The sequence below is a fragment of the Peromyscus maniculatus genome, chromosome 4, assembly GCF_049852395.1.
Source record: "Peromyscus maniculatus bairdii isolate BWxNUB_F1_BW_parent chromosome 4, HU_Pman_BW_mat_3.1, whole genome shotgun sequence".
Classification (NCBI taxonomy): domain Eukaryota; kingdom Metazoa; phylum Chordata; class Mammalia; order Rodentia; family Cricetidae; genus Peromyscus; species Peromyscus maniculatus.
In genome coordinates, this window is record NC_134855.1 from 89,501,574 (window position 1) to 89,517,633 (window position 16,060).

Below are 16,060 nucleotides of genomic sequence, written 5' to 3' on the forward strand. Positions count from 1 at the left end.
AAAAAGCATTTTCCTTTCCAAAATGGCCAATGTGAAGATCACTGAGGTAATGATGAGCATAATAAGTTGAAGTAATAGTACAAAAAAGCATTCACAAAAATAAAATGTTACATTTTTTTAAATATGGTACTTTCTTTTCTTTGGATGGAACTAGTAAGCTTATTAAATATTCTGAACCTTCTTGGATTTTTGCAATAAATATAACAAAACTAAAATTTTCTTCTGTAAAGTAATTATTAAAAGGGAAGACAGATTCAAGTATACATTCTTTGATATTTTCAGACTGAGGAGAATTAATTACAAATTTCAGTAATAAATATTTTAGGAAAATTCAAGTTCATATTAAAATTTGTAATCATGAAATTAGAAAACCAACTAATGGGCATGTGATGTTATATAGACTTATACACAGTTAAAATTTACTAAAATTTTATTCATGAAGGTAAACATATGAGTTTGGTCAAAAGTGCTAAGTTAAACTTTAATAAAAACATACAAGAATACTTTGCTGACATTCCTGTGTGGAAAATCATTCATATTTAGAATTTAGGACAAAGAATTAACAATGATCTGCTCGTTAATCAATAAATGTCATATTGTCTTTAAGGTGTTAAATGATATCTATAGTGAAAGAATGGTACAAATATTCAATGTAAGTCATAAGTGCTGGTTTTGAATCTACTTTACAAGTCAGTCTCTTTATCTGAAGTAATTGGAACACATTTTTTAATATTATGAATTTCCTTTGGGACCCAGAAATTTGCCTATGAACCTTTTCATAGCATTTTTCATCTCTTTATTTCTCAGTGTATAAATGGCTGGGTTCAGAAGAGGTGTAAAAACAGAGTAAAACACAGCAAGAAATTTGTCCAACCAAGTGATACTGAGGGGCCACACATAGATGAAGATGCAGGGCAAAAAGAAGATCATCACCACTGTGATGTGGGCACTGCATGTGGACAGAGCCTTTGATGCACCAGCTTTAGAGTTCTGGCAAACAGTGAAAAGGATATATGTGTAGGATATGAGCAACAGAAAGAAGCAGGTTACAGCCACAACCCCACAGTCAACATTCATTAAAGTATTTAAATCATGGTAATCCATGCAGGCTAGCTTGATCACCAATGGCATGTCACAGAAAAAGCTGTCTATTTCCTTGGGGCCACAAAAAGGCAGCTGCACAACCACTACATAGTAACTTATACCATGTATAAAGCCAGTAGTCCAAGAAATCAGCACCAACCCAGTGCATCTTTTCAGGTTCATAATGGTAAAGTAGTGGAGTGGTTTGCAGATGGCCACATAGCGGTCATAAGCCATTACCACCAACAACACCATCTCTCCTGCACCAATGCAATGGGCGAAGAAGACCTGGGACATGCAGCCTGCAAAGGAAATAGTCTTGATTTCCTTGAGAAAGTCTGATATCATCTTAGGAGTGGTGTTTGAGGAAAGACACATATCAACAAAGGACAAGTTGGCCAACAAGAAGTACATGGGAGAGTGGAGATGGCGGTCAGTGGTGATTAAAACAAGGATGACAATATTTCCAGATACAATGAACAGATAAAGTATCAAAAACACCACAAAGAGTAAGGCCTGCAGATTCTCTGAGCGGGAAAGTCCCCAAAGTATAAATTCTGACACCACAGACTGATTTCCTCCTTCCATTTTATTCAATGTGTAATCGGAAGAAACCTGCAAAGAAAGAAAATTATCAGCTAGTCATAAGAAGCATTATACTTCTTTTGTAGAACTTGGCATTCACTTTGAAACTTACCTGAATAGAAATACATAAATGTAAAGAAAAATCTAAGGTAAATATGAGTGATACTGATGCCCAAGTGAGCTAATGAGCTAATAAGCCAAGAGCAACTCCCCATGAAGAGAAGCATCAGGTTTGACTGCTACACGCATGCTCTATCAGGAAATTTCTCTTATAAAACAATTAGGAAACAGGACAGCATTGGAAAACATGTGTGGTTAATAAATAGTCTGCATTTGACACTAGCAATCATGACTTTCCACTATGGAAATGAGGTTTAAATTTGGAAACTGGTGAGGAGGTGCATTTTGAATATCAGTGCAAATGGTCTGATAGATTGCTAACATTATTGGCAGAATGCTTAATGATTTTATTGGACATCAGTAGAAACATTTCTGACACAGCAATAAATTAAAATTTTAGCTTAAATTATGAAGTAAATGATGAGAAAACCTGAGTGAGGAAGCATTCCGAACAGAACATTATATAATATATACACAGATATCAGACTGAAATGTTCAAACCAGGTACACAGTTATTAATAAATAAACGTATATTACAGATTTTTTATGCAACTAGACTGATTAACAACATACCACAGCAAATACCTATAGGTATAAATTGACCAAAGAACAAAGTAAAACATATTAAGACCTGAACTCCAAAAATCACAATTAGTTCAATCTTAGCAGTAGAAAATACTGATCTTAAATTGCATAAATTAATCTCGAGAGCCATTAGATTTTGAAATATAATTTCCTGACAAGATTAACATGTCATTTGTCATCAATTTGTTACCAGTATATTTTCTCATTATTTCATTTGTCTACTCATCATCTTTGTTGTTTTAAAGAACGGAATAATCACATAAGCATGTAAGCATAACTGTTCTTTGCCTTAGAGGAGTGTGATGTTATGCTTTCAGTAAGCAACAATTATTCACACCAAAGCACAGACAGGGTGCTTATACTGATCTAATGGACAATACTCAAGCCAGATATTTCTACTCACTACAGTTATTCTCTTGGTGCTCTTCAACTTTATTTTATCCTAGATCAGGTGAACAATGAAATCCTTGAAGTCATAATCAAAATTATTTTACATTATTGTTTTCTAAGGACAGAGAAGGGTTGAGTAAAGATGAAAATCAAGAAAGTTCTGAAGACACCAAGTAACACATCCATCTGCTATAAGAGCATAATGGCAAATAAGTAAACACACGTGCCTTATAAGATTTACCAAATATCTAAGGAAAATACACTGATTAAACATGAAAGAGTTCATACTCCTTGAAATTTTTTATTTTTCAACATTTCAAAAAAGATTCTAGTAAATCGGAATTATTTGTTTTTTATTATTTCTTTTATTTTTAATATTGTTATATAATTACATCATTTCTCTCTTTCCTCTCTTCAGATTCCTCCAAATACTCTTCGTTGTTCTCCTTCATATTCATGGATTCTTCTTTCTGTGCCGCTCATAAAAGGTTTTACTAAGAGAGAGTAATCACTTACAGAGCTATGTCAGACTGTCCTTTGGGACCTATGCTGAAAGGAGAACAAAGTCTCAAGTAATGCCTTTTAAATTGTGTCCTCTAGTATTATAGATGTAGGACACTACTGTATCAGACCTCTGTGGATGGAAAGTATCCTAAAACTACTTTCTGATACATAGGAGTGACCATGCTTTAACAGACCTATTTTAATGATGTTATTTAGAATGTTTTGTTTCCACATGATGATTGAGAAGCTAGTAAAAATGGTACCAAGTATTACAATATCTTAAAGATTGTTACACATTCAGTTTAATGATGGGTTATGAAAATATATAAGGCCGGGCAGTGGTGGCACACGCCTTTAATCCCAGCACTCGGGAGGCAGAGCCAGGTGGATCTCTGTGAGTTCGAGGCCAGCCTGGGCTACCAAGTGAGTTCCAGGAAAGGCGCAAAGCTACACAGAGAAACCCTGTCTCAAAAAAAAAGGAAAAAAAAAATTAAAAAAAAAAAGAAAATACATAATAAAATATACACATAGGAATTATTAAGTCTCACAATAATCCAAAGTAAAATGTTGTTTAATTTCATCATCTATTCTATTGTATGTTGAAACAATTTTGTTTGTAAAGTTAAGGCCAAAGCTTATAATGTCCATTTGAACTCACTGTATATGTGTCTGTACATATGCATTTATGTATATATTTGCACATATGTATTTATTCAAATATATTATATATTTACACATACCTAATTATAGATATTTACACAAAACATATGTATACATCTGTATAATCACCTTTCTTTAAAATAATTGATACACTTGAGATATACCTGTTCAGCAACTATGAAATATATAAATATAAATGACACATTCAACATGCACTAACAAATCACTTGACCTTTCTGTTCTCTTGTCCAGGATTTATCAGTATTTTTAAAGACCTAATGAAATACACTAATCTATTAAAGCATCTCTGTAATTCTTACATGTAACTTAGTAGCATCTCTCTTAGTAAAACCTAATGTTGGATTATATGTAATAAATATTTAAAAGTTAAATATTAAAATATGAACAGAAACAAACTAAATAATCTTGTATTAAGTCTAGAGGCAAACTAATAATTTTCTTCTATTTTCTATTGTGTTTTCTGTATTGATTGCCCTTCTATCAAAGTACTAAACTTGGTAATAGTTTCAGTATTTGAATTTCTGTATTTATGCTTATAGTCATAATTACAAAACTTGAAGAGATACCATATGACAGTTACTGATAAATGGAGGGTGATATTCTAGCAGCTTTTAATAGCTCACTTAGCTGGCAGATTGATTGTCGTATTGTGGGTTTTATTTTTTTCCTATATGTGTTTTTTTTTGTTTTTTAATTGTACGTATATTTTACTTTTTAAATATGTTTTAAATAAAGTGGAATCCCTAATTTTCCGTATATTCTTTCCTTCCACAAACCTCTCCCAAGTGCTCCATGCTACTTCTCAAGTAGCTACCCATTTTTCTTTAATTTTATTGATATATATATATATGGCTTATGTATGTATACTTATGTACAAATGCATATAAATACAATCTGTTATCTCTATTTTTGTTGTTGCATATGGTTTCAGAACTGAGAACTGGTCATTTGACAAAAAATTAGGAAGTTAATCCCTGCAGAGAGACTTATTCTTCGTTTCCTAGAAGACAATAGATGGCAGAATTTTTTAATCTGATTTCCACAATTCCCACTTAACTTGCATTCATTTTTATTCTTATTTCTATGCTGAAAGTTATCTTATCGAATATGCACTCTTTTATTTAAAATATATTTTATACAGTTAAGTGAGAGGGAATATTTGGACAATGTTAGCTGTGTATTACTTTTATGGATTATTGGATAGAGAATGATGACATTCTAGTGTAGACATGAGAACACATGGAATAAAAGAGGTAGAGGAAATACAGTAATTGGCCTCTAGTAATGACAGAGGACAAAGAAAACATTCTCAATTCCACCTATTGTGGGTATAGGTAAAAAGAGATAACCAAAAACATTTTAAGAATTACCTTACAGAAGAATATCAAACAGATGAGATGACTTACCAAACTCAACATTTTTTTTTTCGATCAGAAAGGAAAACACATCTAATGTGTGCTTATGAAGGTATCTTTTGTGTAGAGAGTCTTCACCTCATTAGACCTATATTTGCCTCCTGAAATTTCCCCATGGGTGAAATTCACTTGTGTGTTCTGACCCAAATGAGAATGGTGGAGATAATTACTTTGGACATCTCTTAGGAATTTTCCCATTTAAGGTAATACTGAGTGCTAAATAACTGTTGAAACAGAAGGAAACTAACATCGTTAAAGTCATTTCAGCACTGATTAGAATTATACAATTTTCAAATTTATTCACTTCTCAGATAAGGACTAAGGAGATGCTTTCTTCTGCCTGGTCACTTACTGTATGAATGTAATCAAAATGGATCAATTTTTTTGTAGTTATACAACCATGTGCTGTAAAAATGTAAGATATAACCAGAACAAAAGCGATGCTGGGAAAATTATTTCCAAATGCATGAAATATTTGTGTCAAATCTTGGTCACATGACTGATGATGTTCAGAGTACTCTGTAACTGTATGTGATACTGGCAGGTATAAAGTGGATGCCATAAATATTAACTATATAGAATACAAACATTTCTTCTATTATTTTAGAAAACTAGGAAGTATACCGTTCAAACAATTACACTTGAGATGGAGTTGTAATGAATTCTGTTAATCACAAAATAAAAGTGCTACATAGGTTTTTGCATATATAAATTGTAATTATCAGCAATTACTGCACAAGCCATCATGTTATTTTCTTTGTAAAAATGTACATATATGTGTGTAGTGTAACTTTATCAGCATCTTTATTCAAATGAGACAACATGGAATATTAGTAGATAGTCCTTATGACAATTAAGTGAATCCAATATATAAAATATGGTCTTATATAAACTAACAATTTTGAAACCTAACAAGAACATATTCTTTTTTTCTTCTTTTAATTAAGAGATTTTCTATTCCTTTTAAATATAAACCATGGGTTTGTTTGTCCTTCCTCCCACCCTCCAGGCTTTCCACCCCAACCCACTCCCCATTCCCACCTCCTCCAAGGCAAGGTCTCCTCTGGGGATTCAGCAGAGCCTGGTATATTCAGTTGAGGCAGGTCCAAGTACCTCCCCCCTGCACCAAGGCTAAGCAAAGTGTCTCAACACAGGCACTAGATTCTGAAAAGCCAGCTCATGTACTAAGGACAGGTCCCAGTCTCACTGCCTGGGGGCCCCCCTAAACAGTTCAAGCTAAACAACTGTCTCACTTATCTAGAGGGCCTAGTCTAGTGCTGTGGGGGCTCCTCAGCTATTGGTTCACAGTTCATGTGTTTCTACTAGTTTGGCTAGTTGTCTCTGTACTTTTTCCAATCCTGGTCTTGATATCTCTTGCTCATATAATCCCTCATCTCTCTCATTGATCGGACTCCAGTAGCTCTGCCTGGGGCTTGGCCGTGGATCTCCGCATCTGCTTCCATCAGTCACTAGGTGAGGGTTCTATCATGACAGTTAGGGTGTTCAGCCATCTGATCACCAGAGTAGGTCAGCTCAGTCACCCTCCACTCTATACTGGAGTCATCTTTGTGGATTCCTGGGGATCTCTCTAGCACTCTGCTTCTTCCTATTCCCATGGTGTCTACATTTATCATGGTATCTCTTTCCTTGTTCTCCCATACTGTTCCTGATCCAGCTAGGACCTCCCACTCCCTTAAGCTCTCTTTCCCCCGACCCTTATCCTCCATCATTCCCTCTTCCCCTAGTTTGCTCATGTACATCTCATTCATTTCTCCATCACTGGTTGATCCCTGTGTCTTTCCTAGGGTCCTCTTTACTAGCCAGCCTCCCTGGAGCTGTGAGTTGCAGTCTGGTTATCCTTTGCTTTACATTTAGTATCCACTTATGAATGAGTTCATACCATGTTTGTCTTTCTGAGTCTGGGTTACCTCACTCGGGATGATTTTTCTAGTTCCATCCATTTGTGTGCAAACCTCATGATGTCATTGATTTTCTCTGCTGAGTAGCATTCCATTGTCCACATTTTCTTTATCCATTCTTCAGTTGAAGGGCATCTAGGTTGTTTCCAGGTTCTGGCTATAACAAACAATGCTGATATGAACATAGCTGAGCAAGTGCTCTTGTGGTATGATTGAGCATTCCTTGGGTATATGCCCAAGAGTGAAGTCCGGGGATGATGGTGGAGGTCCTGGAACGACGTTCTGCCATCTCCTGGTTCTGCGGCTGTCCATCCGTGCTGCTGCTGGGGACCTCCCATTTAACAAGATACTGTTGACATAGAGAGAGCTTAGAGAGAAAGAATCATTATTATTTTATTTTGGAGTTGGCATTTATCTGAGGTAGATCTGGCCTGCCTAGATAGAGGCATGTGACATTTACCTGAGGTAGATCTGGTCCTAGTACTCTGCTTAATTTTTATCTGAGATAAGCCTCATTAGAGGTAGTTTATTTAAGGCACCTGTTTCCCTTATTAGGTTAGCACTTAGGAAACACAGGTGATCAGTTGCTGAGTATTGAACAATGATAAATTGTTGTATTACATTATTCCTTACCTCCTGGATATTTTTGATGGTCCTTTTGCCTCTGGCTCTGTGTGGCCCTGGTTGGAAAAGGAAGGGGTGATACCTTATTCCTCTGGAATTGGTGACAAAGCAGTGGGTCCTGATGTCCTCTGGAGCTTGAGAGTGAGAGGCCCTGTTTGTTTCACTGGAAAGAGAAGAACCTGATCCCCATTGTGTATTGGAGATGAGCAAGGATTGTCACACGGCTGAGGCAGTGAACAGTCCACATAGCTCCATAGAATAGACCTTAGGTGACATAAAAGAGGAGTTAACAGGCTATCTGGAACATTTGGAGGCTTGGAAAAAAGACCTGGTGTTAGAACTGGTCTGAGGAGATATTTAACTTTTCCTGTCGGTGGGCATATGGGTAAAATTGAGCTGTAGCCCTGGGGAGGTGGGAAGCCTCCAGCATGGCCATTATATGGCCTGAGTTAGATACGGATCCTCCTTTTGCTGTGAGAAGGCCACACTCCCTCCAAATAGCAGCGTGGGACAGGAGGATATGAAAAGCATATTTGGAGTCTGTAGAGTTAGTGGCTAGGAGGAGAAGTCGGAGAGCTGCTGGCGTGTCTGGGAGGAGGCAAATGTGTGGAGTGAAAAGAAATGGACGCTCCTACCTTAGCTAGGAGATCCCTCCCCATTAAAGGTACAGGGCAACTTAGCACCACTAAGAATGTATATGTGAGAGGGATGCCTCTGAAAATACAATTAAATGGCGGTGTCTGCTGAGGTAGATAAGGCTGTCCCCTGTACCCTACAATAAAGGAGAGGTGGCATCCCAAAACTCCCAGGACTGAGTCAATGGCTCTGGTGTCCAGAAGGAAAGAAACAGATCGCTTCCCTGCTGCGTTCTGGGTTCCCTGTCATGTCTGTAGCCAAGCCTAGGTCTGTTGGAGGTCTTAGCTTGATGTACCCATGCATCTTGGTGCCTGGGGGCAGTCAGCTGACTCTGTCTTTCTAGATGGCACTTTTAACAAGGCTGTTGATGGCCTGGCAGGGCATTCGATAGCCCATGGCCTTTTCCTCATTTAAAACAGGGACCCAACAGCTTTTGGAAGTCAGCAAGTGCCAGCACTTGGCAATTTTGTTTTCGGGCTTTTATCTCTTCCCTGGCACACCTTAAATGCCACAGGTGACTCTTTTGCCTGTGGGGTCAGGAGCCTTGCTCTCCAGATGCTTAAGTTTTAGTCAGGTAGGTCTGGGGAACAAGAGACAGATTTTCGTATTTATCCTGAACTATTTACTGGTTTTAGGGCAGCCTTATGGAGGCCTGTCAGGAGACAGGTAATAAACCTATCTCTGGCTAGACAGCCACTCTGGGTGTTGTAGTCCTAGTGTGGCTCTCGGTCAGGAACCGCGACAGCTCCTGGGGGATGTGAAAGGTTAGTTTGATGAATTTCATCTGTATGAGTCCTAGCCTGCTCCCATACACACCTGAGCTCCTCAGGAAGTCATGAAAGGTGAGACTATAAGATTGAGTTATATATTGAAACTGTTTAATAAAGGAAGCAGAATTAGATGTATAAGAACCCAGCTTACTTTGTATCTGAGAGAGTTCTGTTAGAGAGAGAGGATGGAACATGAATTTTAATTATTGGTTCCTTAGGAAGATCTAGAGTCAGAGATTCCAGAGTCAGAAAATCCTCTGGTTTACGTACAGCTAGGAGCATATGAGCAGGAGAGAAGGAAACAAGAAGAGACAGTTTAGCATTGAGAAAGAAGAAAGCAACTCTTTCCATTTGCCTGAACGCCAAAAGTGATTAGATAGCTCCTGTAAAATATCGGGATCCAAGGAGCCGCTCGGCGGCCATTTTTTGTTATTTTCTAAAGCATACTTTGGCCATTTTTTGAACATAGACGAGTTAGCTTAGAAATCTTTATGTAAGGCATTAAACTGAGAGGTTTTAAAGCTTCAACAAGACAGCCTAACAGAGAGGAAGAACTAACAGGGTTGGAAGCCTTGTTTCCCATGTCTGCAGTGGAGGCAGAAAAATAAAAAATAAACGTGATCCGGAGCCAAGGCCCCAGGCCTCCCCAAGGCCAAGGGCGGATACCGGGCACAGGCTGCTCCTTGACTCGTCAGCCACAGAAGCAGGGGCCCCCTCCACAGTGAGGAAAGGATTCCCCGGGAATCCAGACAACGTTTGCCCCTTCGTCAAGGAGATGGACGTGCCGGCCTCACGTGGCTCCCAGGACGCACCAACGGTGGTGGCCCTAACTCGAGAAATATCTCAGGCTGCAGACGTGGGAGACGGCTAGAAAAGTTAGGCCTGCGATAGGGGCCGACCGTAGCCAATGAAGACCGTGGTCGGGGGTTCCCCGGTCTCAAGAACACATGTGAGGCACCGGACAATCAATGGTCGTTCTCACAGATTCAGGAAACCGTTTATGCTGGCCGAAAAATGGGGGAACTCACCGATCAAAGAAGGCGGTGTTGGATGCAATTCGGATGCGGTTCAGGCGAATGGAGAGCTGTCTGTCGCATACGGAGCAGATTCCCCGGTTCGCGGGCTGCCAGGCGCAAAGCGCCCGGGAGCGCCTGCTCGGTTTCGGCACCAAAATGTTAGTTATTTAGCTGTGTTGTGTTCTTACCCTGCAAGGAAGTGTCACGAAACATGACAGAATCTGCTTATAAGAGTTTATTAGAGTTAAAGGGACAGAGTGCGCAGGCCTGTGGGAGAGACACGTGCGTGGAGAAGAAGAGAGGAGAGAAGAGAGAGTGGTTGCCAATATTTTAATGAGTATTTTTGCATCAATGTTCATGAGGGAGCTTGCTCTGTAATTCTCTTTCTTTGTTGCATCTTTGTTTGGCTTGGGAATCGGAGTAACTGTAGCCTCCTAGAAGGAGTTTGGTAAGGTTCCTTCTGTTTCTGTTATGTGGAACAATTTAAACAGTATTGGTATTATCTCTTCTTTGAAGACCTGGTAGAATTCCACATTGAAACCATCTGGTCCTGGGCTTTTTTTGGTTGGGAGACTTTTAACGACTTTCTATTTCCTTGGGGGTTATTGATCTATTTAATTAGTTAGTTTATCTGCTCTTGGTTTAACTTATGTATGTAGTACCTATCCAGATATTGTCCATTTCTTTTAGATTTTCCAATTTTGTGGTTTTTGAAGTATGACCTGATGAGTCTCTGGATTTCCTCATTGTTGTTATGTCACCCTTTTCATTTCTGATTTTGCTATTTAGATGCTCTCTCTCTGCCTTTTGGTTAGTCTGGATAAGGGCTTGTCTATCTTGTTGATTTTCTCAAAGAACCAACTCTTTGTTTGATTGATTCTTTGTGTTCTCTTTGTTTCTATCTTATTGATTTTAGCTCTCAATTTGATTATTTATTATCTATTCCTCCTAGATTGACCTTGCTTCTCCTTGTTCTAGAGCTTTCAGGTATGCTGTTAAGTCACTAGTGTGAGATTTCTTCAATTTCTTTATGTGGGCATATAGTGCTATGAATTTTCCTCTTAGCACTGCTTTCATAGCATCCCATGAATTTGGGTATATGGTGTATTCAATCTCACTGATTTCTAGGAAGTTCTTAATTTCTTTCTTTATTTCTTCCTTGAACTAATGGTGATTCAGTTGAGCATTATTCAGTTTCCATGAGATTGTAGACTTTCTGTAATTTTGTTGTTGTTGAAATCTAACTTTACGCCATCATTATCTGAGAGAATACAGGAGGTTATTCCAATTTTTTTTCTATCTGTTGAGATTTACTTTGTGACTGAATATAAGGTCAATTTTAGGGAAGGTTCCATGAGGTGCTGAGAAGAGGGTATAATCTTTTTTGTTAGGGTGGAATATTATGTAGATATCAATTAAGTCCATTTGAGGCATAACATCAGTTAAACCCCTTATTTCTCTGTTAAGTTTTGATTTGTCAGATCTGTCCAGTGGTGATAGTGGGCTGTTGAAGTCTCTCACTAATAATGTGTGGGGTTTTATGTGTGATTTAAGCTTTAATCATGTTTCTTTTACATATGTGGGTGCCCTTGTATTTGGGGCATAAATGTTCAGAACTGAAACTTCATCTTGGTGGATTTTTCCTGTGATGAGTATGTAATGTCCTTCTTGATCTCTTTTGATTGATTTTAGTTTGAAGTCTATTTTTTTGGATATTAGGATAGCTACACCAGTTTGCTTCTTAAGACCATTTGATTGTAAAGACTTTCCCCAGCCTTTTATTCTGAGGTAGTGCCTAACTTTGAAATTGAGGTATGTTTCTTATATGCAGGAGAAAGATGGGTCCTGCTTTGGTATCCATTCTGTTACCGTGTGTCTTTTTATAGGTGAGTTAAATACATTGATATTAAGGCATATTCATGACCAGTGATTGTTAGTTCCTGTTATCTTTTGGTGGCAGTGTATGTGTATTTCTCTTCTTTGGGAATTACTGCTGTGGTGTTATCCATTGCCTCTGTTTTTGTGGGTGTATCTGCCTTTCTTAGGTGGCAATTTTTCTTCTAGCGATTTCTGTAGGGCTGCATTTGTGTCTAGGTATTCTTTAAATCTGGTTTTGTCTTGGAATGTCTAGTTCACTCCGTCTATGGTGATTGAAAGCTTTGCTGGGTATATTAGTCTAGGCTGGCATCCGTGGTCTCTTAGTGTCTGCATTACATCTGTCCACATCCTTCTGGATTTCAAAGTCTCCAATGAGAAATAGGGAGTTATTTTGATGGGTTTGCCTTTATAAGTCACTTGGCCTTTTTTCTTTGCTGCTCTTAATATTCTTCCTTTATTCTGTCGAATTAGTTGTTTAATTATTATGTGGCAAGGAGACTTTGGGGGGGTCTAGTCTGTTTGGTGTTCTATAGGCTTCTTGTATCTTCATAGGTATTTCCTTCTTTAAGTTGGGAAAGTTTTCTTCTATGATCTTAATGAACATATTTTCTGTGCCTTTGAGTTGGTATTCTTCTCCTTCTTCTATCCCTATTATTCTTAATTTGGCCTTTTCATGCTGTCCAAGATTTCCTGGATGTTTTGCCTTGTGATTTTTTTGTCTTGGGTATTTTCTTTGACTGATGAATGTATCTCCTCTATTGTATCTTCTACACCAGAGATTCTCTCTTCCATCTCTTGTATTCTGTTGGTTATGCTTGCAAGTATGTTTTCTGTTTGTTTACTCAGAATTTCTGTTTCCAGCATTCCCTCTGTTTGTGTCTTCTTCATTGTTTCTTTCTTTTTCATTTTGTTTTACAATACAATTCAGTTCTACATATCAGCCATGGATTCAGTTGTTCTCCCCCCTCCTGCCCCCTCCCTTTCCCCCCCAGAACACCCCCCTTTCCCATCTCCTCCAATCAACTGTCTCATCTATTCAGAGGGCCTGATCCAGTTGGGGGCCCCTCAGCCATTGGTTCATAGTTCGTGTGTTTCCATTCATTTGGCTATTTGTCCCTGTGCTTTATCGAACTTTGGTCTCAACAATTCTCACTCATAGAAACCCTCCTCTTTCTCACTAATTGGACTCCCGGAGCTCCACCTGGGGCCTAGTCATAGATCTTTGCATCCAGATCCCTCAGTCATTGGATGGGGTTTCTAGCATGACAGTTAGGGTGTTTGGCCATCCCATCACCAGAGTAGGTCAGTTCGGGCTGTCTCTCGACCATTGCCAGCAGTCTATTTTGGGGGTATCTTTGTGGATTTCTGTGGGCCTCTCTGGCCCTTTGCTTCTTCCTATTCTCATGTGGTCTTCATTTACCATGGTCTCCTATTCCTTGTTCTCCCTCTCTGTTCTTAATCCAGCTGGGATCTCCCATTCCCCTAAGCTCTCTTTCCCTCGACCATCGCCCTTCATTACCCCCACTCATATCCAGGCTGTTTATGTAGATCTCATCTATTTCTCCATCATTGGGTGATCCCCATGTCTTTCTTGGGCTCCTATTTTCAAGGTAGCCTCCCTGGTGATGTGAGTATCAGTCCAGTCATCCTTGTTCCACATCTAGTATCCTCCTATGAGTGAGTACATACCATGTTTGTCTTTCTGAGTCTGGGTTACCTCACTCAGGATGATTTTTTCTAGATCCATCCATTTGCCTGCAAACCTCATGATGTCATTGTTTTTCTCTGCTGAGTAGTATTCCATTGTGTATATGTGCCACAATTTATTTATCCATTCTTCAGTTGAAGGGCATCTAGGTTGTTTCCAGGTTTTGGCTATTACAAACAATGCTGATATGAACATAGCTGAGCAAGTGCTTCTGTGGTATAATTGAACATTCCTTGGGTATATGCCCAAGAGTGGTATAGCTGGATCTTGGGGGAGATTGATTCCCAATTTTCTAAGAAAGTGCCATGTTGATTTTCAAAGTGGTTGTACAAGCTTGCATTCCCACCAGCAGTGGAGGAGAGTTCCCCTACCTCCACATCCTCTCCAGCATAAGGTGTCTTCAGTGTTTTTTATCTTAGCCATTCTGACAGGCATAAGGTGGTATCTCAGAGTCATTTTGATTTGCATTTCCCTGATGATTAGGGGTGTTGAGCAATTCCTTACATATCTTTCAGCCATTTGAGTTTCCTCTGTTGAGAATTCTCTGTTTAGTTCTAAAGCCCATTTCTTAATTGAACTGTTGGACATTTTGATGTCTAATTTCTTGAGTTCCTTATATATTCTGGATATCAATCCTCTGTCAGATGTGGGGCTGGTGAAGACCTTTTCCCATTCTGTAGGCTGTTGATTTGCCTTGTTGACCATATCCTTTGCTCTACAAAAGCTTCTCAGTTTCAACAGGTCCCATTGATTGATTGTTTCTCTCAGTGTTTGTGCTACTGGTGTTATATTTAGGAAGTGATCTCCTATGCCAATGTGTTCAAGATTACTTACTACTTTCTCTTCTAGCAGGTTCAGAGTAGCTGGATTTATGTTGAGGTCCTTGATCCACTTGGACTTAAATTTTGTGCACGGTGACAGATATGGATCTATTTGCAGCCTTCTACACGTTGATATCCAGTTATGCCAGCACCATTTGTTGAAGATGCTTTCTTTTTTTCATTGTACACTTTTGGCTTCTTTGTCAAAAATTATATGTTCATAGGTGTGTGGGTTAATGTCAGGGTCTTCAATTCGATTCCATTGGTCCACATGTTGGTTTTTATGCCAATAACAAGCTATTTTTTTTACTGTAGCTCTAAAGTAGAGCTTGAAGTCAGGGATCATGATGCCTCCAGATGTTGTTTTATTGTACAGGATTCTTTTGGCTATCCTGGGTTTTTTGTTTTTCTATATGAAGTTGAGTATTATTTTTTCCAGGTCTGTGAAGAATTGTGTTGGTATTTTGATGGGATTGCATTGAATCTGTAGATTGCTTTTTGTAAAATTGCCATTTTTACTATGTTGGTCCTGCCTATCCATGAGCATGGGAGATCTTTTCATTTTCTGACATCTTCTTCAATTTCTTTTTTCAGGGACTTCAAGTTCTTGTCATATAGGCCCTTCACTTTATTGGTTAGTGATCAAGGAAAATGAATTCACCACATACCCAAACTTATGGGACACTATGAAAGCAGTGCTAAGAGGGAAATTCAGAGCACTAAATGCCCACATAAAGAATTTGGAGAAATCTCACACAGTGACTTAACAGCACACCTGAACGCTCTAGAACAAGAAGGAGCAAAGTCTCCCAGGAAGAATAGATGCCAGGATATCATCAAACTGAGAGCTGAAATGAAGAAAATAGAAACAAAGAGAATAATACAAAAAAAATAATGAAACAAAGTGTTGGTTCTTTGAAAAAATCAACAAGATAAACAAGCCCTTATCCAAACTAAGCAAAAGACAGAGAGAGAGCATCCAAATCGACAAAATCAGAAATGAAAAGGGGGACATAACAACAGACATTGAGGAAATTCAGAGAATCATCAGGTCATTCTTCCAAAACCTCTACTCCACAAAACTGGAAAATCTAAAAGAAATGGAAAATTTTCTGGATAGGTACCACATACCTAAGTTAAATCAAGACCAGATAAACTATTTAAATAGTCCAATAACCCCTAAGGAAAGAGAAACAGTCATTAAAAGTCTCCCAACCAAACAAAGCTGAGGACCAGATGGTTTCAGCGCAGAATTCTACCAGATCTTCAAAGAAGAGTTAATACCAATGCTCTCTAAATTGTTCCACATAATAGAAACAGAAGGA

The 16,060-nt window shown here is 38.5% G+C and overlaps 1 protein-coding gene across 1 annotated transcript; it reads right to left on the reverse strand.

Annotated features, from left to right (window-relative positions):
- Positions 1-732: 732 nt before the first annotated feature.
- LOC102910424 (olfactory receptor 4K13-like) lies at positions 733-1,674 on the reverse strand. Its single transcript, XM_006994499.3, has one exon. The coding sequence runs from the start codon at positions 1,669-1,671 to the stop codon at positions 733-735; it is 939 nt and encodes a 312-aa protein (XP_006994561.3). The 5' UTR covers positions 1,672-1,674.
- Between the last annotated feature and the right edge of the window lie 14,386 nt (positions 1,675-16,060).